This window comes from Littorina saxatilis, linkage group LG17 (assembly GCF_037325665.1).
Source record: "Littorina saxatilis isolate snail1 linkage group LG17, US_GU_Lsax_2.0, whole genome shotgun sequence".
Lineage (NCBI taxonomy): Eukaryota > Metazoa > Mollusca > Gastropoda > Littorinimorpha > Littorinidae > Littorina > Littorina saxatilis.
This window is the reverse complement of record NC_090261.1, coordinates 67,617,347-67,643,906: the sequence shown is the minus strand read 5'-3', so window position 1 is coordinate 67,643,906 and position 26,560 is coordinate 67,617,347. Positions and strand designations below refer to the sequence as shown.

The following is a 26,560-nucleotide window of genomic DNA, read 5'->3' as shown; positions in this document are numbered from 1 at the left end:
TTTATGATACAGGAAGACTTGTTTTGAGAATGTGAAGGTATGCAAAAGCTCTTTGTGGGTTGTTATGCAGTTTTGCTGATTGAAAATGTTGCTGCCAGCTCTTTATCTTACGTTTGTCCAGCTGTCAACGCTCGAGATAGGCAGTTTGCAACTTATAACAACAATTTGATAGACAGATTGTTCAGAAACCAAAGAAGGTTGTTTGCGTTTTTCTCAAAACATAAACAAATGACATAGGCAATTATCTTATGAGCGCGACGATAACTTGTCACACTAGCGCTCGTTTTGTTCAACAGGTTGCACAGTTTCTACATGACTGACCCTAGCTACAACTGAAAAATAACCATGCATCTTTTTTACACCCCCGGTATAGGGGTGTGTATAGGATTCGGTCGATGTGTTTGTTTGTTTGTGTGTTTGTGTTCGCATATAGATCTCAAGAATGAACGGACCGATCGTCACCAAACTTGGTGAACAGGTTCTATACATTCCTGAGACGGTCCTTACAAAAATTGGGACCAGTCAAACACACGGTTAGGGAGTTATTGGTGGATTAAGATTCTACAAGGACTTATAGAGGGACATATTAATGGTCAAAGGGAAATAACCTTCTCAGTTGGTGGCAGTGAGAATGGTAAGGACGGGGGTGTTTTTCCTACCTCGGAGGAATTTCTTGTTATTTTTATTTTTTCTCATCATGCTTGTCGTTCTGGAATTTCCTGAGAACAACACAAAATGGGCTACTATCCCTGGGAATAGTGAATATGATATGGAGTTATGCTACCAACTTTTTTCCTTCTCTGCATGCGTATATTTGTGTTTTCCAAGCCTTGAGACTTTTGCTGTGAGTTTGGGTATATTCTTAATCCAGTGTATTGGTGCACACAGGACTGTTTGGAAAAATCAGAAGAGTTGCGTGCACAAGCTTGGCTCTGAAAGTAAATCCGCCACTGAACTGAATGTCAAACCCACGTTCATAGCGATCAACTGGTGTTTCAAGCCACACATGCTGTGGACTGAGCTATATCCCCTTATTCTTTCTACAGTCCTTAATCTAAATGTTAGGCTTTTTTTATTTTTATTCTTAGCTGGGATGCATGTATGTATTGCACTTTCATTAATACTCACAGCTTACAGACAGTGAAATATTCCACTCCCATCTACTATTAATATACACTAATGACAAGTACTTAGTATATCCTAGGAACTCTAATTATACAGACATAGACATAGAACACCTTATTATCTCAACGAGAAAGTCAGGTGTGGTGTATCACAGCATTAATGTATCTTATAAAAATTAGAAGAGTTAGAACGCCAGAGAAAGAAACAAAACTTGACTAAATGTAAAAACACGCGAGAAATATTATGACGTCATTAATCATCATGACAATTCATTACACTGTATATCACGTGCCGTCATTCCATACCATCCTGAAGAAGGCAGTTACATGCTAAAATATTGATTTAAACGTACCTAACCTGGTTACTGGTGTTTTTTTTATATTAATTAAATGTATCTTATAATTCAAAAGTATAGTCATTTAGCAGCTTTCACCAAGTTTTCCTGTTTCACACTCAATTATTGATTCATTCATCCTTCCACTAGAACAAATTGGGGGGGGAGGGGGAGGTGACAGGGTGGTGGTGCTTTAAGCATATAAGCAAAAACACTCAACCACCAAATAAGCAAACCCAATTTATATAAAAAAAAATTTAACATGATGAATATGAAGAAAATAAAGGCTCCATAAAACGTATTAAAGAAATAAGCAAATAAATAAATAAATAAATAAAACAAAAGCTATCCTCACAAGGAAAAAAACCCATTCTATACAATAAACTGGTGGGTAGAATAAGCAGAAAAATCATTTGTTCCACACATGTGATAGCAAATATATCGTCGAACCTGCCCATGCGACTCCCCTAAAACGACCACCTGCCAACCACGACCACCTCAAAGGATCCCCGACAATCTTTTCCCTATGTAATTCACCTTTCCATGGTGACCACCTGTCCATAAAAACCACTTTTAGTTGGTCCCTTGGGTGGTCGTTATCGACAGGTTCAATTGTATATGGAACCTGGTATAAGTCACACAACATACTTTCCTGAAAAATGCTTGTGGGTGAAAATTTTCTGATGCTTACATTTTGAGCTTTCGGGGCTCTAAAAGGTTTTACCTATGTACATACCAAATATTTCTGCAAAATTATTAAAAGTTTAACAGCCAATTTTCCTTACAACGTCCCTGTGCATAGTTTCTGTACATATTTGTTGGAAAAATTCAAAAGAAATTGAGATTTTTCTTATGAGCTAGCTGTCACATTGTCATTTGCACAGTTTACAGCATACCCTCCATTCACGAATGTGAGCAGCCCACTGACTGGAAGCACTAACCCATCCTTGGAAACAGACCAGCAACCAGACCCTTGCTCAAACTCTATGTAAATGTGGCTAAACCTCAGCAGACACATTCCATAAACTGTAGTATAAACTCAGCAAGTGCAGAGCTCAGCATGATCTGCCCTGAATTTAAAGGACTGAACACCTGTACAGGCGTTTAACTCAGTATTTAATTGCAAGAGACTGGTTAAATTCAGCAGTCAATTCCGTCCAAACTCAGCAAATCAATCAATGTTGTAGATGAATCAAGTTTAAAACAAGCAACTTAGGGTTGGTATGCAGGAGTGGAGTTTAGAGACTTAAGTCCCAGATAAACTGCGTTAAGGTTACTGTTTATCCAAGCAAAAGTCTCTACCCTAGACTCTTGCACATATACTCAAGAGCCTGAAGGGAGGGACTGGCTGAGTTTGAACTCGGAAACCAGATCGTGCAAACCGACGTAGGATTTCAACATCTGAGGCAGCGTGAGGGATTTCAGAACGTTTGGCGTGGACACTGAGTCTCCCCTGACCACTCTACGTATACCCAGACGACAGCACCGAAGCAGCGACTGTGGGCTCCTCACCATTTTTCCCAATGTCTTCAACTCTGACTCGCTGTGTGTCTGTTCTAAGGCTGGTAAGTACTGGCGCAGACAGTTGGCTGCCTCCTCCCCGTACACTGCTAGCATCCAGTCCAGCAACTGATACTGTCGTTTCTGAGCGGCTAGCTCCACTGGGTTGGTCGGAGTGGCCGTGGGGTTGAGAGTTGACCGAGACTGGAACGATCGACCGGCCGCTAAAACAAGGAGTACGTTCTCCTGGGAGGCGTGGTCGACGACAAACCAGAGCGGTAGAGTTCCGGCATCGTCAGGAATGCTGGGGTCGGCGCCCTGGAGGAGCAGTGTCTGGAGGAGGAGGGTGTGGTTGATGAGGGCGGCCTCGTTGAGCGCCGTCATGCCGTGGATCCCTTGCACGTTGATGTCGCACCCCGCCTCCATCAGAAATTTGGCTGTCTTCACCTGTGGGGGTAAATTTACAAAGGCTATGAACAGAAAGTCTGAGAAACAAGGGTTTTAAAAGGGAGTGAGTCTTAAATGTGTGGGTCTTAATTGGGGAATTCCAATGAATTACCTGTAATTACCTGAACTGACAACTCTCGTACAGTGTGCCCTTGATGTATATGAATACACCACGCACACATTGCTTGTGTGTTGTTTGCCTTCTTCTGTTGTTTATTGAACGGTTTGTTGCCATTAAAGCAAGTTACACAGGTCATCTGCTGACATCCTACAGGCAGTGGAAAGGGTTAATCATAATGGCTTTGCCGCATGAGCCCATGACCAACTATCATTGTACAAAAAAGACTTTCGTGTCAATAACTGTTCTTTGAACAACCATTGCAATTGCTAGAGTGACAAAAGTACAATTCCCTTATTGTTATGAGCATCCAACGACAGTTTTCCACTACTTTTCATCTGCTTTACAGTGTACTATGGTCCCTACTTCCTGGAACTTGTAGAAATTCAGTTTGAAGTGGAAGTCAGTAAGCACAGTAAACTTTGTTTACATCTTGACCTCATGTTTCTCTAGTCAGAGGCAATGTCAACAATGCCCAAAGTCGCAGAAATGGTCAAAAGTAAAACATACAGCAAAAGAAACCCACCTGTTTGTTTTTGACAGCACAGTAGAGAGGTGTGTTGCCGTCACTGTTCCTGTCATTGATGTCACAACCTCGTTTCCATAGCAACGAACAGCACTGCTCACTGCCGCCTATAGCCGCAATGTGCATCAGGCTGTTGCCGTTGTCAGGACGACGGTTCATGTCCGCTCCACTGGCGATGAGAAACTGCATCACCTGCAGAAATAGGTATGAGATGACCAAATGATAACACACCCTGTATACCATGTGTGTGTGCCATTTCCAGCCGTCAAAACTGCCTATAGGCTGGTAGTACACAACGCTCATCCGTTTTTAAAAATAATCATGCTTTGATTGAAAGAACTCACTATTCATGCTTTGATTAAAAGAACTCACTATTCATGCTTTGATTGAAACAACTCACTATTCATGCTTTGATTGAAACAACTCACCATTCATGCTTTGATTGAAAGAACTCACTATTCATGCTTTGATTGAAAGAACTCACCATTCATGCTTTGATTGAAAGAACTCACTATTCATGCTTTGATTGAAAGAACTCACTATTCATGCTTTGATTGAAAGAACTCACTATTCATGCTTTTTTTCTATCTTGACTTTTGCTTTTTTTTCTTTGCTCCAAACATATTTATCTGTCAACACAAATAGAAAACACAACAGAAACTAGTTTTGGTAAATTCTTCATCATATTTTTGGCAGCATGTCGCTGCTTCTTAAGGATGATATTTTATCTGTGTGTAAAATATCTGGCCTTATTAATGAGGCAGAAACTGCCTGTGGTTACTCCCCTTCCCATAGCTGCCAACCTTCTGAAGTCAAAATCCAGGAGCCAGGGGGTCCAGGGGGACTGTTTAGTCTTGAATATGAGCAGGGAGAAGTTGTCAAATTCAGGAGATTCCCGGAAAATCCGTGAGGGTTGGCAGCTCTGCCTTCCTCTATGCAAGCAACATTATCTTGCTTCTTGGGCAGTTTATCTTATTTCTACATTGAACTGATTCTCAGTTAACGGACTTTCGCATGAGCCGTATTAATGTCAATGGAATAAAAAGGTACAGTGGTACCTGTGATGAAAGGACACCCTTGGGACCGGCCACAAGGACCGGCACGGTTGGCCTAGTGGTAAGGCATCCGCCCCGTGATCGGGAGGTCGTGGGTTCGAACCCCGGCCGGGTCATACCTAAGACTTTAAAATTGGCAATCTAGTGGCTGCTCCGCCTGGCGTCTGACATTATGGGGTTAGTGCTAGGACTGGTTGGTCCGGTGTCAGAATAATGTGACTGGGTGAGACATGAAGCCTGTGCTGCGACTTCTGTCTTGTGTGTGGCGCACGTTATATGTTAAAGCAGCACCGCCCTGATATGGCCCTTCGTGGTCGGCCCGCTGGGCGTTAAACAAACAAACAAACAAACCAGCCACAAGTGTCCCTACATTGCAGGTATGCTTTCAAAGCAGGTATACTTCTATCATGACAACAGACAAAGGAACAACAGAAATTTCTGTCCTATATTGGAAGGTGTCTTCATTTTCATGAAAGGGGTTTCACGTTGCAGGTATCACGGTAATCGGAGAGGGTTCATGAAAGGTATTCACCAAGCTCGACCCACTAATTCCTAGTCTCCCCAAAAGCTAAATTTGCAGTTATTGGAAGCAACTATTGGGGATTTTACGTCCTGGCAGGCCACTAGTCTGTGAGGGACATGCATGTGGTGATAGGCCAAAACAGTTACTGACAAGAAATCCAAACATGATAGACTGGTAACATTCTAAAATTCAGAATCTAAAAACAAGAATTGTAGGTTTATGACACATTTCTTATTGACAAATGATAACACAAGTAAATGTAACGTTTTGTTTTGTCAAAAATAAACATTCAGTTAACCTACAATTCTTGTTTTTTTATTTATTCAGTTATTGACAAAGACAAAAACACCTGTGCATAGCTTTCAACAAAACCAAGAAAACAAACCAACCTGCACCTGCCCTTTCATGAGAGCAACGTGAAGCGGTGTGCATCCCAACCCGTCCTGAGCGTCAATGCAGGCCCCGGCGTCCAGCAAGAGCTCGCAGCATTCCCGCTTCCCGCGCTCAGCGGCCAGATGGAGAGCCGTCCGGCGATTGTAGGCGGCCATGCTGACGTTGCCCTTGAACTCCAGCAGCAGTCGCACGACCTCCAGGTGACCGTTGAGCGCTGACATCATCAGAGGGGTGAAGCGACGAATGTCCTGTCATTGGAGGAAAAACAATGCACTGTGATTCTGAATTCATGTTTGCATTTTATGAATTTACCATCCACTCTCTTTCGTCTTCACAATCACATGCAATCGCCTCCCTTGTAGCGCATGCAAATTTAATTTACTTTCAAAGAACAAACAGCAGCACAGTGGAACTCCCCCCCCCCCCCCCCCAACTTAAACCTTTCCCCTTCTGGGACCCAACTTTTCCTATTTTCGGTTTGTAGTCTCCTTAACTTTAGCTCCATTCTCAGACTCCATCTCTTTCAAGGGCTGATTTTCTCACATTTTGGGTACGTTCTATGTACAGTGGAACCCCCCTTTTATGAACTCAACAAATCTCAGAAAATCAGGTTTTTAATAGGAGGGAGTCTTAAAATGGAGGTCGATTTGCAGAGGTTCTAAACAGCAAATCTCAAGAAGCAAGGTCTTAAAAGGGAGGTTCAACTATCAAAGTCAAAAGTAACACTATGACATTTCTCACCTGTGCTATCAAAGTCAAAAGTAACACTATGACATTTCTCACCTGTGCTATCAAAGTCAAAAGTAACACTATGACATTTCTCACCTGTGCTATCAAAGTCAAAAGTAACACTATGACATTTCTCACCTGTGCTATCAAAGTCAAAAGTAACACTATGACATTTCTCACCTGTACTATCAAAGTCAAAAGTAACACTATGACATTTCTCACCTGTACTATCAAAGTCAAAAGTAACACTATGACATTTCTCACCTGTGCTATCAAAGTCAAAAGTAACACTATGACATTTCTCACCTGTGCTATCAAAGTCAAAAGTAACACTATGACATTTCTCACCTGTGCTATCAAAGTCAAAAGTAACACTATGACATTTCTCACCTGTGCTATCAAAGTCAAAAGTAACACTATGACATTTCTCACCTGTGCTATCAAAGTCAAAAGTAACACTATGACATTTCTCACCTGTGCTATCAAAGTCAAAAGTAACACTATGACATTTCTCACCTGTGCTATCAAAGTCAAAAGTAACACTATGACATTTCTCACCTGTGCTATCAAAGTCAAAAGTAACACTATGACATTTCTCACCTGTCCTATCAAAGTCAAAAGTAACACTATGACATTTCTCACCTGTGCTATCAAAGTCAAAAGTAACACTATGACATGTCTCACCTGTGCAATCAAAGTCAAAAGTAACACTATGACATTTCTCACCTGTGCTATCAAAGTCAAAAGTAACACTATGACATTTCTCACCTGTGCTATCAAAGTCAAAAGTAACACTATGACATTTCTCACCTGTGCTATCAAAGTCAAAAGTAACACTATGACATTTCTCACCTGTGCTATCAAAGTCAAAAGTAACACTATGACATTTCTCACCTGTGCAATCAAAGTCAAAAGTAACACTATGACATTTCTCACCTGTGCAATCAAAGTCAAAAGTAACACTATGACATTTCTCACCTGTGCTATCAAAGTCAAAAGTAACACTATGACATTTCTCACCTGTGCTATCAAAGTCAAAAGTAACACTATGACATTTCTCACCTGTGCAATCAAAGTCAAAAGTAACACTATGATATTTCTCACCTGTGCTATCAAAGTCAAAAGTAACACTATGACATTTCTCACCTGTGCTATCAAAGTCAAAAGTAACACTATGACATTTCTCACCTGTGCAATCAAAGTCAAAAGTAACACTATGACATTTCTCACCTGTGCTATCAAAGTCAAAAGTAACACTATGACATTTCTCACCTGTGCTATCAAAGTCAAAAGTAACACTATGACATTTCTCACCTGTGCTATCAAAGTCAAAAGTAACACTATGACATTTCTCACCTGTGCAATCAAAGTCAAAAGTAACACTATGACATTTCTCACCTGTGCTATCAAAGTCAAAAGTAACACTATGACATTTCTCACCTGTGCTATCAAAGTCAAAAGTAACACTATGACATTTCTCACCTGTGCTATCAAAGTCAAAAGTAACACTATGACATTTCTCACCTGTGCTATCAAAGTCAAAAGTAACACTATGACATTTCTCACCTGTGCTATCAAAGTCAAAAGTAACACTATGACATTTCTCACCTGTGCTATCAAAGTCAAAAGTAACACTATGACATTTCTCACCTGTGCTATCAAAGTCAAAAGTAACACTATGACATTTCTCACCTGTGCTATCAAAGTCAAAAGTAACACTATGACATTTCTCACCTGTGCTATCAAAGTCAAAAGTAACACTATGACATTTCTCACCTGTACTATCAAAGTCAAAAGTAACACTATGACATTTCTCACCTGTACTATCAAAGTCAAAAGTAACACTATGACATTTCTCACCTGTGCTATCAAAGTCAAAAGTAACACTATGACATTTCTCACCTGTGCTATCAAAGTAAAAAGTAACACTATGACATTTCTCACCTGTGCTATCAAAGTCAAAAGTAACACTATGACATTTCTCACCTGTGCTATCAAAGTCAAAAGTAACACTATGACATTTCTCACCTGTACTATCAAAGTCAAAAGTAACACTATGACATTTCTCACCTGTGCTATCAAAGTCAAAAGTAACACTATGACATTTCTCACCTGTGCTATCAAAGTCAAAAGTAACACTATGACATTTCTCACCTGTGCATCAATCTCTGCGCCTGCCTCCAGCAGCACCTTGCAGCAGTTGACAGCGCCATGCTGCGCAGCATAATGCAGTGCGGTGGCTGCGCTGTGACTCATGCGGTTGACGTCACAGCCGTGTCCCAGCAGCAGTGCCAGCAGTTCCGTCACTCCCCGCTCGGCGGCGTTGATGAGCGGCGTGTTTCCGAACGTGTCCTCCTCCTCCAGGCTGGCGTTGCAGCTCAGCAGGTATCTGATGCACAGGTGTACAAGATTGCAAACTTTTATTCAGCCCGGCATAAAACATGTTATAAATAATGATGAACTCTTATTATTCGCCCCTTCTCACCGCGGAGCTCACGGCGATTTAAAATAGCAAACTGCCCACACGCACGCACACACACACACACACACACACACTGAAATACAGTTAATATATGTGAATTCAGTATGTTAAAATGTGAACATCAGCGTTCTAGAATGCAATGACTACAGCTTGACATTGCCGCAACCATCGTTCAACAACACTGTGAATGGTCAATATTGTATTTGATTTACCATTCCACACAGACACTTTTCCTGTTTGTAAGTCTTGATTCTAGGAGTTTAAAATACGTTGATTCCTCTACACGTAAGCCATCATGTAAAGCACCATACATGTGTTGAGGCGTGCACATGGTGCAGGAGCATCCTTGCCCTGGGACACATACCAAAAGTCAACATCCTGGCCCTGGGACACATACCAAAAGCCAACATCCTTGCCCTGGGACACATACCAAAAGCCAACATCCTTGCCCTGGGACACATACCAAAAGCCAACATCCTTGCCCTGGGACACATACCAAAAGCCAACATCCTTGCCCTGGGACACATACCAAAAGCCAACATCCTTGCCCTGGGACACATACCAAAAGCCAACATCCTTGCCCTGGGACACATACCAAAAGCCAACATCCTTGCCCTGGGACACATACCAAAAGCCAACATCCTTGCCCTGGGACACATACCAAAAGCCAACATCCTTCCCCTGGGACACATACCAAAAGCCAACATCCTTCCCCTGGGACACATACCAAAAGCCAACATCCTTCCCCTGGGACACATACCAAAAGCCAACATCCTTGCCCTGGGACACATACCAAAAGCCAACATCCTTGCCCTGGGACACATACCAAAAGCCAACATCCTGGCCCTGGGACACATACCAAAAGCCAACATCCTTGCCCTGGGACACATACCAAAAGCCAACATCCTTGCCCTGGGACACATACCAAAAGCCAACATCCTTGCCCTGGGACACATACCAAAAGCCAACATCCTGGCCCTGGGACACATACCAAAAGCCAACATCCTTGCCCTGGGACACATACCAAAAGCCAACATCCTGGCCCTGGGACACATACCAAAAGCCAACATCCTTGCCCTGGGACACATACCAAAAGCCAACATCCTGGCCCTGGGACACATACCAAAAGCCAACATCCTGGCCCTGGGACACATACCAAAAGCCAACATCCTGGCCCTGGGACACATACCAAAAGCCAACATCCTGGCTGCTTTCTGTACACAGTCCACATTTTTTTTGCTGAATTCATTTTGCAAATGACACTTCTCTGTCAGTCTGCAAAATTAACTTACCCTCCCCCCTCCCCCAAGCACTCACCTGCAGAGACTGAGGTGTCCCCCCTCCGCAGCGCAGTGCAGCGCTGTCCGCTCATGGTACCCCCTCTTCCTGATGGAGGCTGCGTGCTGCAACAGGTAGCGCACGATGGGCAGGTGGCCGTGCAGCGACGCCAGAATCAGAGCCGTGTCCTCCTGAGCGTTCTGTGCATTGACCGTAGCGCCGGCGGCGATCAACACCTGGCAACAGTCCAGGTAACCCTCTGCTGCGGCCATGTGGAGAGCTGTGTTGCTCTGCTGACCGCCAGGGTTGTTCACCTGGTGGACACAACATCAGTACAGTACCGGAACCCCCCTTTTACGACCTCCACAAATCTGAGAAAATCAGGTCTTAACAAGAAGGGCAAAGCCCATACGACTCACATGCTTGACCTAAACCTAGCAATGACATCATACACTAAGAACTGCTTTACACATTTTTCCTACCAAAATACATGTGACCTTGACCCAAGGTCAAGGTCATCCAAGGTCATGCAACACAAAGCTGTTAATTCAAGACATAGGAAGTACAATGGTGCTTATTGGCTCTTTCTACCATGAGATATGGTCACTTTTAGTGGTTCACTACCTTATTTTGGTCACATTTCATAAGGGTCAAAGTGACCTTGACCTTGATCATATGTGACCAAATGTGTCTCATGATGAAAGCATAACATGTGCCCCACATAATTTTTAAGTTTGAAACAGTTATCTTCCATAGTTCAGGGTCAAGGTCACTTCAAAATATGTATACAATCCAACTTTGAAGAGCTCCTGTGACCTTGACCTTGAAGCAAGGTAAACCAAACTGGTATCAAAAGATGGGGCTTACTTTGCCCTATATATCATATATAGGTGAGGTATTCAATCTCAAAAACTTCAGAGAAAATGTGAAAAATGTGAAAAATAGCTGTTTTTTAGGCAACATTTATGGCCCCTGCGACCTTGACCTTGAAGCAAGGTCAAGATGCTATGTATGTTTTTTGGGGCCTTGTCATCATACACCATCTTGCCAAATTTGGTACTGATAGACTGAATAGTGTCCAAGAAATATCCAACGTTAAAGTTTTCCGGACGGACGTCCGGACGGACGGACGTCCGGACGTCCGGACGGACGGACGGACGGACGGACGGACGACTCGGGTGAGTACATAGACTCACTTTTGCTTCGCATGTGAGTCAAAAATGAGGGAGTCTTAAAATGGGGGTATATTTACTGAGGCTTTGAACAAAAAATCTATAAAAAAAAAAAGGGGTCTCGAAAGGGAGGGTGTCTTTAATTGGGGGTCTTAAAACGGGGGTTCCACTGTACTGACCCATGTTAACATAGCTAAACATCCTCTCTAGTGTATAAATGCAGCAATGCACAAAACCCTGTTGGTTTGGTTTGGTTTGTTTTCTTCAGCAATGATCTTTGCCTGAAAAGTTGTCGCTAAAGTTATGCGCTTGCATGCATGACTGCCAGAAACTCAGAGAGAAGGTTCATACTGAAAGCTTCAGTAGCCTATGAGATGATTATATATAATTAATATTTGAGTGCTTTCGTTTCCCGTTAGAAGACATCAAAAGAAGTAGCAGCTTGAGTTTAATTAGTTCATAAATCAATCAAAAAGTCTTAAACATGAGCTGGTTGAGGTATTTTCTGGTAGGGGTAAGGCGCCATCATTTTGAATATATTTACTTCTGTTTTCTGCTGAAATGGTGATCGACGCTACCGACTCTTACACAGCTGAAAAATTGTGTGTGTGTGTGTGTGTATGTGTGTGTGTGAGTGTGTTTGTGTGTGTGTGTGTGAGAGCGTGTAAGTGTGAGTGAGTGTATCTGTGTGTGTCTGTGCATGTGTGTGTGCGTGCGTGTGTGTGTGTGTATGTGTTTCTGTCTGTGTCTGCGTGTGTCTGTGCCTGCATGTCACATGTATTTGTATGCCTATGCATGTTGTGAGAAGGAAAAAGAAAGTATTCATGCATAAAGTCTGAATTTGTCCTGAGGTGGCATGTGCTATACATCAGCACAAGCTGCTCAGGACAGGAGAATTAAACAAATTCATATTGACTTTTCAAGCGTGAGTTTGTACCTGCCCTGCCCTGAGGTAGGGTCTACACCAATAGCAATACATGTACAGTACATCCTACAATATCCTACTTCCATTTAAACATAAAAAAGAGAGGAGAGAACAATCGATAAGTTTGGCAGCAGAACGAAATTGAGATGAGGACGGAGCAGCAGATGCTGGGACGGGGCGGTGTGAGAGCACATCGGTACAGGCACAGGTGTTAGGGCAGTAAAATACAAAAAATAAAAATAGAAATAAAATAAACAAGTCGCGTGAAGCGATATAAAATCATTTAGTCAAGCTGTCGGCATGAAAGGAACAGATTAACACCCAAAAAACAGTCATCGCCGAGACTATATAAAGATAGTCTTGACTAACCACAACAAAAAACTGAGACTGGTCACGCTCGTCTCCGCGAAGTGCGCGAACGCAGTACTTATTTTCTTATTTCTTATTTTCCTTAATTCTGAGCACATTTTTATAGTAAACATGACATATGTATATGTTATTGAAATCAGGAGAAATTGAGGAATACCATGAAATCATTTTTAAATCTGCTAGTGAAAATTAGATTTTAATGACAACTTTAATGAGCAAACTAATTAACTAATTTTTACGCTGCCGAGCTGAAATTCAATCCTATAGTCCGGTCTTCGTCGAAAATTGCTTGACCAAAATTTCAATTAATTTGATTGAAAAATGAGGGCATGACAGTGCAGCCTCAACTTTCACAAAAAGCCGGATATGACGTCATCAAAGATACTTATCGAAAATATGAAAAAAACGTCTGGGGATATTATACCCAGAAACTCTCATGTGAAATTTCATGAAGATCGGTCCAGTAGTTTTCTCTGAATCAATGTATACATACATACATACACACATACACACATACATACATACATACATACATACATACATACATATATCACGACCCTCATCTCGATTCCCGGTCAACGTTAAAACATTTAGTCAAAACTTCACTAAATGTAAAAAGGAAGAAAAGATTATCATCATCACTGACCTGACAATCCCATTCCAGCAGCAGTTTGACCACCTTCACCCCCCCTCTCTGCGCTGCTCGCACCAAGGGCGTGTAATGCTCGCTGTCCCTGGCCTCAGTTGCTGCCCCTGCCTGCAACATGGCCCCCGCACACACGTCACATGACAAGGTGCACGCAGCGAAGAGTCCATCTTGGGCATCTGACGGGCTGACGGGGTTGGCTGATGATCTGACGCGCTGTACCACTTGCTCACACTTGTTGCCGAAGATGTCATCAATGATCCGACTGCAAACACAAATCATGCATCCACATGTTACAGCTTTGAAATAATCACTTTATTATTAACAGTAGAATGTGCACACATCTGTAGTAAGGTCCGTTCACAAAGTCTCAAGCAAAGACCTACACAAAGACACATAATTGGCATTGCCAAGAGTCTTTTTTTTGTAACATAAAGAAAAGCATTCGTAGAAGAATTTTAGTCTATTTCACTTATTATTCCACTTTTTGTTGTTTTTTGATTATTCTGTTTTTGTGTAACATTACTGTTTGCTACAGCATTGCATTTTTGGTGCACGAAACGAAACTGGGTGGTGAAATCACAACAAATTTCAATTTCAACCAATCCGACACGAGCAGCTGTGTTTCACATCCCATTTGGTTGCCACCCAGTTTTCACTTCATGCTACTCAGTCCTGATCTACGTTTGATTCATACCGCTTGACCGCTGAACCACGATGCATCTTCACACACACTCGTTTATGTCTACAACAAGAACACCGGAGGTCAGAGTCCTGTACTGCTATCCAAAAACTTGGAGTGTCACACATCACATCTACTCTTCAGACAAGATTTCAACAAACCAAACTTTGCCCATGGAAACATCTAGACAAAATGTGAAAAAAGAAAGGAGTGTTTATATGATATTGCTTGAAGACGGTGGGTGGAGGATGATAGAATTAGGGGGGAGGAGGGGGGGGGGCAGAAAATGGGTCAAAGATAGAACAGATAATGAGGTTCTGCGAGTACAAAGAAAGTAGGTCAAGCAGGAATGGTGCCATGCCACCAATTCAAGCACTTTTTACAATTGGCAAAACAATTAAGGCCTCTCACAGTTGCAACACCCATAACTCACAAGAAGTGTGCGAATGAGACAGCGGGGAATGTCCAGGGAATGTCGTTAGTCATTGTACAGCTACACTCGGTTGAGTGCTGCGCAGCTCTGCTGTTGCTGCCATGCTGTGTTTTAGATTAGATTCCAAAATCTCATGCGAAATTTCCTGACAGGATCTTGGCTCACTGCCTTTCTCAGTTTCTGGTGTTTTATTTTTCAGCATCCTTTCTTCATCCGGTACAGCAGGTAACCCCCCTTTTAAGACCTCCATCAATCTGAGAATACCAGGCCTCAAAAAGGAGTCTTCAAATGGGAGTAAATGTACACAGGTTATCAACAGAAAGTCTAGAAAAGAGGGCTTAAAAGGGAGGCAGTCTTAAAGTGGAGGTCTGGGGCGGAGATGTAGCTCAGTCGGTGGCGCGCTGGATTTGTATCCAGTTGGCCGCTGTCAGCGTGAGTTCGTCTCCACGTTCGGTGAGAGATTTATTTCTCAGTCAACTTTGTGTGCAGACTCTCCTCGGTGTCTGAACACCCCCGTGTGTACACGCAAGCACAAGACCAAGTGCGCACGAAAAAGATCCTGTAATCCATGTCAGAGTTCGGTGGGTTATAGAAACACGAAAATACCCAGCATGCTTCCTCCGAAAGCGGCGTATGGCTGCCTAAATGGCGGGGTAAAAACGGTCATACACGTAAAAGCCGTGGGAGTTTCAGCCCATGAACGAACAAACAAACAAAGTGGAGGTCTTAGAAGGGCTTTATCCACTCTACATCTTTCAACGACAACAAGTTGGGCATGCAGCCAAGTTGCGTAATAGTGCATACTGTTGAACAGCCTTCCTTGTCTGTTCAGTATCAGGGCCGGACCAAATGAGTTGTAAGGGGGGGTTTCCTCCTTTTATGGGGGGGGGCAAATCAGCGAAGTTGCGAAGCCACAAGCGCGCTCCCCCGGAAATGTTTTGAAAAACGGTTAAAATCTGTGCAATCTGGTGCATTCTGGGCCTTGTTTTGAGGGTTAAGAGCAGCATTGTGGGGGGGGGGGGGGGGGGTACCTTTTTCTCATCGGATTTCACATTGAATAAAATTTTTTAGAGACACACACAAAATTTATTTAAAACAAGAAGGGCAAAGCCCATACGACTCACATGCTTTACACATTTTTCCTACCAAAATGCATGTGACCTTGACCCAAGGTCAAGGTCATCCAAGGTCATGCAACACAAAGCTGTTAATTCAAGACATAGGAAGTACAATGGTGCTTATTGGCTCTTTCTACCATGAGATATGGTCACTTTTAGTGGTTCACTACCTTATTTTGGTCACATTTCATAAGGGTCAAAGTGACCTTGACCTTGATCATATGTGACCAAATGTGTCTCATGATGAAAGCATAACATGTGCCCCACATAATTTTTAAGTTTGAAACAGTTATCTTCCATAGTTCAGGGTCAAGGTCACTTCAAAATATGTATACAATCCAACTTTGAAGAGCTCCTGTGACCTTGACCTTGAAGCAAGGTAAACCAAACTGGTATCAAAAGATGGGGCTTACTTTGCCCTATATATCATATATAGGTGAGGTATTCAATCTCAAAAACTTCAGAGAAAATGTGAAAAATGTGAAAAATAGCTGTTTTTTAGGCAACATTTATGGCCCCTGCGACCTTGACCTTGAAGCAAGGTCAAGATGCTATGTATGTTTTTTGGGGCCTTGTCATCATACACCATCTTGCCAAATTTGGTACTGATAGACTGAATAGTGTCCAAGAAATATCCAACGTTAAAGTTTTCCGGACGGACGGACGACTCGGGTGAGTACATAGACTCACTTTTGCTTCGCATGTGAGTCAAAAATAAAAAAATAAAAAAAAACACTCAAAGCAAGGTACATGCTTTTTCCAGGGGTGGGGTTCCGGCCCTAAGTATCATGCAGTCACACGCTCTCACCAGCAATTTTCTAATTCTGAAAAAAAAGTTACCAGGGATGGCCAAATCGTCCGCCCGGTCGCCAGTAAAAAATCCACCGGGCTAGTAGAAACTGCCTGGCAACTCGCTCGGCTGGCCAGTGAAAATTCTGGTCAAATGCAACATTTTGGGTTGTAATATCGAGTTTTAAATCAGATGGAGCAACTTTGGTGTGCACCGGGCCAGCGACATTTCTGGTGGGCTAGTGACTCTCTTGCAGTTACTCGCCCGGCTGGCGAGTTAACATTTGGGATCTGGCCATCCCTGGTTACAAAAACAAAATTTGTTCTCAAAATTTCTTTGAAGTTTCTCGGAAGACATGCAGAAGAAGTGAAAGAATGTATACATTGCCATTATTTGCATTATGCCGTTTTCTCAAACTTTTTTTGTACATGATTGCACAATCTTTCGGTTCACAGACAATCTTCACAAAATCTGCAAGAAAAATAAACCAAGGAGTTCATTCTATACAAATCAGCAGGAGAATCAAACATCTTTTTCATGCATAACAATTTTCCCCCTAGTTAAATTTTTGACCGTCTAGTCAATCCAGGCCTCAGCAGATTCACGAAAAACCTGAGCAACAATTAAGTATTACAAACTGAGGTGAAACAAAAAGAAGTTCTGCAGCAATTGTATGACCTTGCATGCATGTGTATCATGTGTATTTGACAAATATGCCTGGGTTACATCCAACACTCATTCAGGTAAATATAGACATGTCAACACATGCACACTTGTGTGCTGGCTTGCTCTCTCATTCACGCACACACAAAAACAGGCAGTACCTGACAGAGAGGCGGTGGGTGCGTGAAAAGAACACAGCGTGAGTACAAGTATCTAATTTCAGGCTATCAAAATAGGGCGGCAAATCATGCTAATAATTTGATAAGCAATGTTCTGCCCTCACTCTCCGCACCCTATCAAGACTACGCTCAGGTTAGTGATAAAGCTCTGCCAACACAGCCTGACAGACAGAAGAGAAACCAAAACCTCAACAAAGGGCCCAAAACCTTACGGGCATCGGCCTTTAGTCCTTTTTGGTGCTGTTCGATCCTGATCAGTGATATCTATAGATGCTTGGTGGGCCCTTGTTAAAGGCACATTCCTTCCCATGTAAATAACAAAAAGGACCCAAAGCCTTAAAGGCACAGTCCTGAAGTGTAAACAATTCGGGTCACCATCTCAGATTTTGTTAGGCCTCTACAAGGAATTAAAGATCAATCGTCCAGCTCTCCGACTGGACACACCAAATAAATCAACTGTCCAACCCTTACAGAAAAAAAGGCCTTGTTAACTTCTCTCTGTGCAGCACGGGGGTGAGAACATTTTCATGAATTAATTTTGTATTTGACAAAAATGACTTTCAGTAGAGATTTTTTTCAAATAAGTGCAAATGAAACAATTAAATCACGAGAATATTGTCAACGACAAAGATTTGTTTTTAACTACTGGTCACAGATAAGTTGCAGACGTCAGAATGAAATAAATCAGATGCGCCTTGTAGGCTAGTAAAATACGGTCATCTCCATTCTTCACTGAGATCGAGGTATGGTCTCATTCCATGTAAAAGCCTGCCCGATAGATCTGAGATGGGGCGACCTGAATCGTTTACAATTAAGGGAAGAACGGTGCCTTTAACAAGGGCCCACCCTTTCCCCTCTAGCCAGGAGTCTATCACTGATCAGGGGGGGAACACATACAAAATCAGGGCAAAAAAACTAGGGCGACAGCACACGATTTATGATACATAGACCCCCCTACCCACCTGACCAATTACTGGTTCCGGAATAATAGTGCCTACTACAAGACCCAAGGTGCTCGCTCTCTGTATCCTCCCCCGCCTCACCTTAGATGCGTAGAAGCAGGCTGGCAGAGAAGATTCCAGGTGCAGGTGAGAAAGTCGGTCAGCTAAAGGTAAGGTGGGGTAGGTGTGAGAGAAGAGGGTGGATTGGGAGGGGGAGGGGGAGGAGGAGGAGGGGAGAGTCACAAGGTAGGGTGAGGTAAAGGTGAGAGAGAGAGAGTGTGTGTGTGTGTGTGTGTGTATTCAAGTGTGTGTGTGTAGAATGGGAATGGAGGTGGGGTGGAGTCATATGGAGTGAGTGTGTACAGGGGGGGGTGGGGGAGGCAGAATCACAAGATCGAATATTCAGGTAGGGGCAGGGTGGGGAAAGAGTATGTGATTGTGTGTGTTTGTGTGGTGGGAGTGGGTAGGGAGGGAGTGAATGGGAGGGGGGGGTACAGTCACAAGGTGGGCCGCATTCACATGATAAGGGTTGTTTTGGGAACTCTCAGACAAAAGAAGAAAAGAGGCCAGCAACAAAGACAGCTCTCACAGACCCACACACACAATGGGCTCAGCTACTCAAGCACCAGCAACAAAGACAGCTCTCACAGACCCACACACACAATAGGCTCAGCTTTTCAAGCACCAGGGCTGGAAGATGGATTACCTGGCACCCGATTTTCTCAGCTATGAACAGAACGTAAACATCATTTGCCTTTTCTCAGTTATATGAACGTAAACATCATTTGTAAAGTCAATACAGTGGTACGCTTGTACCTCAAAATACATTTTGCCAAAAGAAGATCCCGGGCAGACTATAGACTTCTTAAAGCTAATGCAGCGGTGTCTGCAAAAAAAGAAAACCCTATTGACCATGAGCCAAAAGTGTCCCTACGTTGCAGGTGGCAGCTGTCATGGCGGCTATAGTTTGGTAAACATATAGTGCAGTACAGCCGAATCCTGAAGCCAAATTTTCATGAACTTCTGAGAAAATCAGGTCTTTAAATCGAGGTATATTTACTGAGGCTATATGGAAAAAACATGAGAGAAAGGAGAGTCTTAAAAGGGAGGAAGTCTTAAATTGGGGGGACTTAAAAGGGGGTTCCACTGTAGGCAAAGAGACAACAAAAGGGGTCATTTCATGGGAAGTGCCCCTCTCATTAGGGGCCTCAAATACAGCTACTTTAAAAGAAATTTTTTTTTAACAATTACAAGGTTTTATTTACACTAGGATGAACATCAAACAATTCAGAAAGCAATCCAACAAAGCATCAAATCATCAAAACAATCCTACCTCTTACCTAGCGTTAACTAGCCAACTCACTGGTATACCTACAACTATTTACGTATGCCCTATTCTATTTCCTTCCTGTCCTATTCCTATAGAATAGATTAAATACTTATGTTTTTTTATAACATAAATAATCATTCCTTTTTCTCTTTTTTCATTTAGTCAAGTTTTGACTAACTGTTTTAACATAGAGGGGGAATCGAGACGAGGGTCGTGGTGTATGTGTGTGTGTGTGTGTGTGTAGAGCGATTCAGAGTAAACTACTGGACCGATCTTTATGAAATTTGACATGAGAGTTCCTGGGTATGATATCCCCGGACGTTTTTTTCATTTTTTCGATAAATGTCTTTGATGACGTCATATCCGGCTTTTTGTAAAAGTTGAGGCGGCACTGTCACACCCTCATTTTTCAATCAAATTGATTGAAATTTTGGCCAAGCAATCTTCGACAAAGGTCGGACTTCGGTATTGCATTTCAGCTTGGTGGCTAAAAAAATTAATTAATGACTTTAGTCATTAAAAATCTGAAAATTGTAAAAAAAAATTTTTTTTTACAAAACGATCCAAATTTACGTTCATCTTACTCTTCATCATTTTCTGATTCCAAAAACATATAAATATGTTATATTTGGATTAAAAACAAGTTCTGAAAATTAATTAAAAAAATTAAAAATTATGATCAAAATTAAATTTTCGAAATCAATTTAAAAACACTTTCATCTTATTCCTTGTCGGTTCCTGATTCCAAAAACATATAGATATGATATGTTTGGATTAAAAACACGCTCAGAAAGTTAAAAACGAAGAGAGGTACAGTAAAGCGTGCTATGAAGCACAGCGCAACCGCTACCGCGCCAAACAGGCTCGTCACTTTCACTGCCTTTTGCACTAGCGGCGGACTACGTTCAATTTCATTCTGTGAGTTCCACAGCTTGACTAAATGTAGTAATTTTGCCTTACGCGACTTGTTTTTTCCTGCAGTCAACAACCAGTATCAGGTCTTAGCATCCAGCTACTACTGGTACCTTTAATGGAGAGGGGGTTGGTGGGGGGGGGGGGGGGGAGGGGCTCCAGTGGTAAACACAGTTTTTAAAATCCCCAAATGCTCTGGTGTTGTTTTTCTATTCAGGATGAGGAGGGAGGGGATGGAGGGAGGGCGGTAAAACTAGGTAAAGTATCAAATGGGGATTGTATCCTAAGGAGAACACAGGTAATTAAGGGCTTTCCATTTGATTTTGTTTGGCAAAAGAAGCAGACTTAGACACTTACATCAATGGTTTCTCTCTCTGGTAATTCTTGAGAGAATACGGAATACCGAATTCTTCTTGAGAGATACACCCAGAAAACCAGTCATAATTAGAAACACAGAGGCACACACAACACACAAGCAAGTCAGTACAAAAACACACCCTTCTACAAAATGTACATGTGTTATATGTATAAGGAAACCCCTGATTAGATCAAAGAAGACCAGCCACACCCCCTCTCCCTATTGCTTTACAATTCAACAGCAGAGAGCGCCTGCATGGTAGGAGAATATATTATCTTCATCTGTGTGTGAAAGAAAGAACAAAACACAAGAACTTAGCAGCCCAAGTCAGATGGTAAGAATCCAAAGAATCCAACAAAATTTAGTGTGGTGTTTACCATCTGAGTAGAGCCGCCAGCCAGTGTGATGCAGCATCCAGAGGCACATGAAATAGTAAATTCTTCAGAAAGATTTCACTACACTGTAGTTGTTTCTCGTTGTTCTTGCACATATTATGAAATCCTATCTGTATAGCACGTACAGGCTGGCTTTTATTTTCTCTCTCTCTCCATCCATGCAATAATCAGAAACACAGATGTAAACGCAATAAGCATGGAGAGAGAGAGACAGAGAGAGCATGGCAACATTACATAACCTTCAGTTAATTAAAATTAAAAAAACCGACACACAATGTCTAATCTAATGTTTAATCATTATAATTCCATGTTTTTTGTGCAATAGCATTTTGTAATTGAGTTGTTCTTCAGTACTGGTGACAGAAAGGGGGAAAAGTGGTCAAAATTCAAATCTCTAGTTTTGTTTTTGAAATATTGCTTTTCATAAAGCAGAAATACTGTAGTATCTGTTGTACATAAGAAAAAATCACTGGTTCACATGGTTCCTACATAATCTAACTTTTAAAGCTGGTTCTTGTGTGTCTGTGTGTATGTTTGTATGATGACGATAGGACCCGAAACGGCTGCACGGACTGAGACAGGAATTGCAGAGAATGTTTTTTGCCACTCGAGTCGTGTCATAGGGTACTTTTGGAATAGCAAATTTGAAAGGATTCTTCAAAAAACGGCGGAAAACATTATATACCCTGTGAGCTATCGAGGATCCTCCCCGTCTGGGCTGTCGAAACATGGTCTTGTTAAAAGACGTTTTCAAATGCGGCGGGGAGATACACTCGAAGCACATTTACATGTACAGGCTCGTCACTTACACTGCCTTTTGCACTAGCGGCGGACTACGGTCATTGTGAAAAAATGCAGTCCATTCAGTTTCATTCTGTGAGTTCCACAGCTTGACTAAATGTAGTAATTTCGCCTTATGCGACTTGTTGTTTTTTAAGGTTGTTGTCATATTATGTTGTTTTAAGAGCAGATGAACCATGCTTTTCCATCTATTGTAATTAAATATATGGACAATAAATTATCTATGTCTTATGTCTTAGTAGTAGCAATTGAAAACACAAGGGTGACAATCAGAAGCCTGGGGACCGTTACAAAGATCCCAGCAGACCCCAGCAGACGTTACAAAGATCCCAACAGATGCAAAGTGCCTATTTCAGCCACAATGAATCATGTTCAACCTCAGACGCTCCACTCCCTGCCCCACCTGAGCTCTTTACAGTGAAAACAGCCAGTTCCTTTATCCACAGGAATAAACAAGCTTCTGGAAGGGGTGGAAACTTGGCAGCAGCCAACATTTCCTGGAGTAGACATGGCCTTGGCATTCAGAGTGTGAGACAAAATAATCTGAGTTCTCTGCCTTGAGTTGCTATAGGAGGGGGCTCAGCACTAGCAGTCTAACCCCCCCCCCCCCCCCCCCCCAGTTGTTAGACCTACAAGGTTTCTTTCTAAAATCAATGCTACACGACATCAATTAACAGTTAGGTTGTCTGCAAGTAAAGCAACTTTGACTTCAGTTATATCGTTATCAGCTTCCAAAAGAAGTCAAATTAGGTGCATGCACTTGTGTTGGGGGGGGGGGGGGAGAGTAGTGTGACAGCAACACTCTTCCTTCCATGACAGATGTATTGTCCAACTGATATTTGAGGATGACATACAAAGAACTGAATTGCCCACCAAACAACAAGTGATAACATATATATATCCAATTTTAGCATTACCCACTGCCCACAACCTCCCATCCTATAATCTGGCAAAGCAGCGTGTTACTTAATTATTTACTCTTCTGCAAATTATATCAATGATATGGATAAGATACCCAGCTAGCAACTGCAAGTGCCAAATGTGACCAGTTTCTAAGAGCAACTGCCGAAAACAACAGACTGGTCCCTTTTAATAGTTTTATCTTCTTTGGCAAAGATCAAGCTTTAGCTTCTCTGACAATGGCATATGTCTGCATGATTAATTCAGCGACACACACAGATCCACCCTCTCACCCTAACTCTCTCTCTCTCTGTATATACAGTGGAACCCCCCCCCCCCCCCTTAAGACCTCCAAATCTGAGAATATCAGGTCTTAAAAAGAAGGGATTGAGTCTTAAAATGGAGGTAAATTTACAAGGGCTATGAACATAAAATGTGAGAAAATAAGGTTTTAAAAGGGAGGAATTAAGTCTCATATTGGGGGTCGTATAAGGGAGGAATTAAGTCTCATATTGGGGGTCGTATAAGGGAGGAATTAAGTCTCATATTGGGGGTCGTATAAGGGAGGAATTAAGTCTCATATTGGGGGTCGTATAAGGGAGGAATTAAGTCTCATATTGGGGGTCGTATAAGGGAGGAATTAAGTCTCATATTGGGGGTCGTATAAGGGAGGAATTAAGTCTCATATTGGGGGTCGTATAAGGGAGGTTCCACTGTTCACACATCTACAGGTGATACATATGTTACAACTTACATGTTAACTTTTTAACTGTGTATTTGTCACAGCACTTTGTGATTTTTATCAATAATCTTTTGGCAATGGCAAGCTCAAACAGTCATAAAAATGCCACCCTGTGCAATAACCCGTCTGTAATATCATGAATCAATGGCCAGGGCAAACCTTCTGTCTCATAAAAACCTGTGCATAGCGACAGGTGACTCATTCATTCAATGATGGCCGGTGACCCAGTTTAACATTGCAAAAGCTAATGGGCAGAATATACCTGCACAGTTTCAGGGATAGGGATTATGACGAGTACTTGGCCTGTTTTCCTTTCATGCAACCTGTAGGGGGCTGGGATAATCTGCAGTGAGTCGTTGGTCCTGCTGAAGTTACATATATATATATGAGCGGAGCCCTTAAGGCTGCAGCCAAACCTTGCAATGCAAGGCAACTAAGAGTATAAAAGGGTCACTCCGCCTCACAAGATGTGGCCAGGCTTGACCATGGGATAAGACCATCCACCCACTTGGTCACATGGGATAAGACCATCCACCCACTTGGTCACATGGGATAAGACCATCCCTCCACTTGGTCACATGGGATAAGACCATCCCTCTACTTGGTCACATGGGATAAGACCATCCACCCACTTGGTCACATGGGATAAGACCATCCACCCACTTGGTCACATGGGATAAGACCATCCACCCACTTGGTCACATGGGATAAGACCATCCACCCACTTGGTCACATGGGATAAGACCATCCACCCACTTGGTCACATGGGATAAGACCATCCACCCACTTGGTCACATGGGATAAGACCATCCACCCACTTGGTCACATGGGATAAGACCATCCACCCACTTGGTCACACACCAAAAATCAACACCCTGACTGTTTGCTGGGGCGAGTTGAATTTTTTTTATGAATTAAATTTTGAAATTAGGCACCAGAGCTTTTTACAAAATTAATTCTTTAAATAATTACCACTGTGCACTCAGAACACCTGGACTGCTTATTGTTGGCATGTGACCAAGTGGAGGGAAGTTCTCATTACACAAGCAGGTTAGGGGGAAGAATTTACCCGATGCTCCCCAGCATGTCATAAGAGGCGACTAACGGATTCTGTTTCTCCTTTTACCCTTGTTAAGTGTTTCTTGTATAGAATATAGTCAATTTTTGTAAAGATTTTAGTCAAGCAGTATGTACTGGAAACTTGCATTCTCCTAGTAAGGTAATATATTGTAATACGTTGCAAGCCCCTGGATCAAATTTTTGATTAGTGCTTTTGTGAACAAGAAACAATTGACAAGTGGCTCTATCCCATCTCCCCCCTTTCCCCGTCGCGATATAACCTTCGTGGTTGAAAACGACGTTAAACACCAAATAAAGAAAGAAAGATCTGAGACAGTGAGGCGATGTCACGCGGAGTGGGCCTTAGTCTTCATCTAACACATGATCCCCTCAAGTCTTATCTGCACTTGTCTGAAGTAAGGTCAAGTTCACAACCTAAACTGATAATTAAAACAAATGGCAAGGTGTAGAACAGAAAAGAAGTGAAAAGAGTGACACTATTTATATCATTAGGTCTGTCATAATGGATTCCATTGTTTGTTAAAAAGAACAGTCAAATGAAACAAAATATCATCAGCAAGTTATTTAGGATCTAGTTACTTTACATGATCATTCATCACACATACACACATACATGCCCACAAATACAGACACAGACACACACACACGCATACAGACATATAAAGACAGACAGATAGACACACAGCTTCTGCGTTTTCCTTCCACAATACACATACATGTATATCATAATAGTATGTTCTCATTACACAAGCAATGATTCCAATCTCCCTTAAGCTGGGTATAACTGTTAAAATTCCCATATATATTATTGCAGCTACATGTATCAAGAACATGGGAGATACAAAATAGCTGCAGAACTTCCCTGTAAGCCGTTTATAATCACCAAGTCTGCCACAGACTTATCGCAATTAATCCAGCATAATCGCGTAATTCTCTTGAGAACACCCTGCGTCTGTTTTTGTTATTATTTTTACTTTTACCTTGTTAATCATAATACATCGTGTCATACGTACAGTCGTTGCAGACGACAGCAAAACTAAGTTCAGCAACATGCACACGAGAGAAAGACGGCCACAGCACAGAATGTAATTGCTCACATGAAAAGTAGCACACAGACAGAGAAGGCATGGGAAGTTGTTCCGACATAAACATCACGTAGCAATGCAGACGACACAAACTTTTATCAAGCCAATCTGATAACTTACCTCATTTTCACGACACAGTCTCTACGCGTGGTATTTCTTGGTGTGCATCAGGTACAGTGCATTACTCAGCTCCTCGCATCGTTGTGTGATGTGCCAGCCTTCACGAGGCTAACAAAAACAATAAACAGCTCGCTTGGCGCGACTGTAAGCGAGCCCCTCTGCGGAATCAACATAAACACGAACGTCATGTGACCTGGCAGGGAGGCAACTCTGCACAAAAACATTTCATGCGCGCGCAGTTTGATTATGGTTATTTTGAGGTGTAGGCATATGACTCATTATTTTGTTAGGTGGCATTTTGTACGCAGAAACAGATAGACAGATATAAAAGTCAAACAGACACGTGTATACACACACACACGCACACACACTCTATCACACACAAATACAGACAGACAGATCAACAGAA

At 42.2% G+C, this 26,560-nt stretch overlaps 1 protein-coding gene across 1 annotated transcript; it reads right to left on the bottom strand.

Annotated features, from left to right (window-relative positions):
- Positions 1–679: 679 nt before the first annotated feature.
- LOC138952291 (ankyrin repeat and death domain-containing protein 1A-like) lies at positions 680–26,325 on the bottom strand. Its single transcript, XM_070323924.1, has 7 exons — positions 26,152–26,325; positions 13,623–13,887; positions 10,550–10,824; positions 8,905–9,139; positions 6,018–6,269; positions 4,051–4,242; positions 680–3,406 (listed from the first exon to the last, which is right to left on the bottom strand). The coding sequence occupies exons 1-7, from the start codon at positions 26,154–26,156 to the stop codon at positions 2,783–2,785; spliced, it is 1,848 nt and encodes a 615-aa protein (XP_070180025.1). The 5' UTR covers positions 26,157–26,325; the 3' UTR covers positions 680–2,782.
- Positions 26,326–26,560: the final 235 nt, after the last annotated feature.

Excerpts from the sequence above, each read along its gene's own strand:
- LOC138952291 (XM_070323924.1), bottom strand. Across the intron at positions 4,243-6,017 it reads TCATGAAAGGGCAGGTGCAG|GTGATGCAGTTTCTCATCGC; the intron begins GTTGGTTTGTTT and ends CTATTTCTGCAG. Across the intron at positions 3,407-4,050 it reads GTGCTGTCAAAAACAAACAG|GTGAAGACAGCCAAATTTCT; the intron begins GTGGGTTTCTTT and ends TTACCCCCACAG.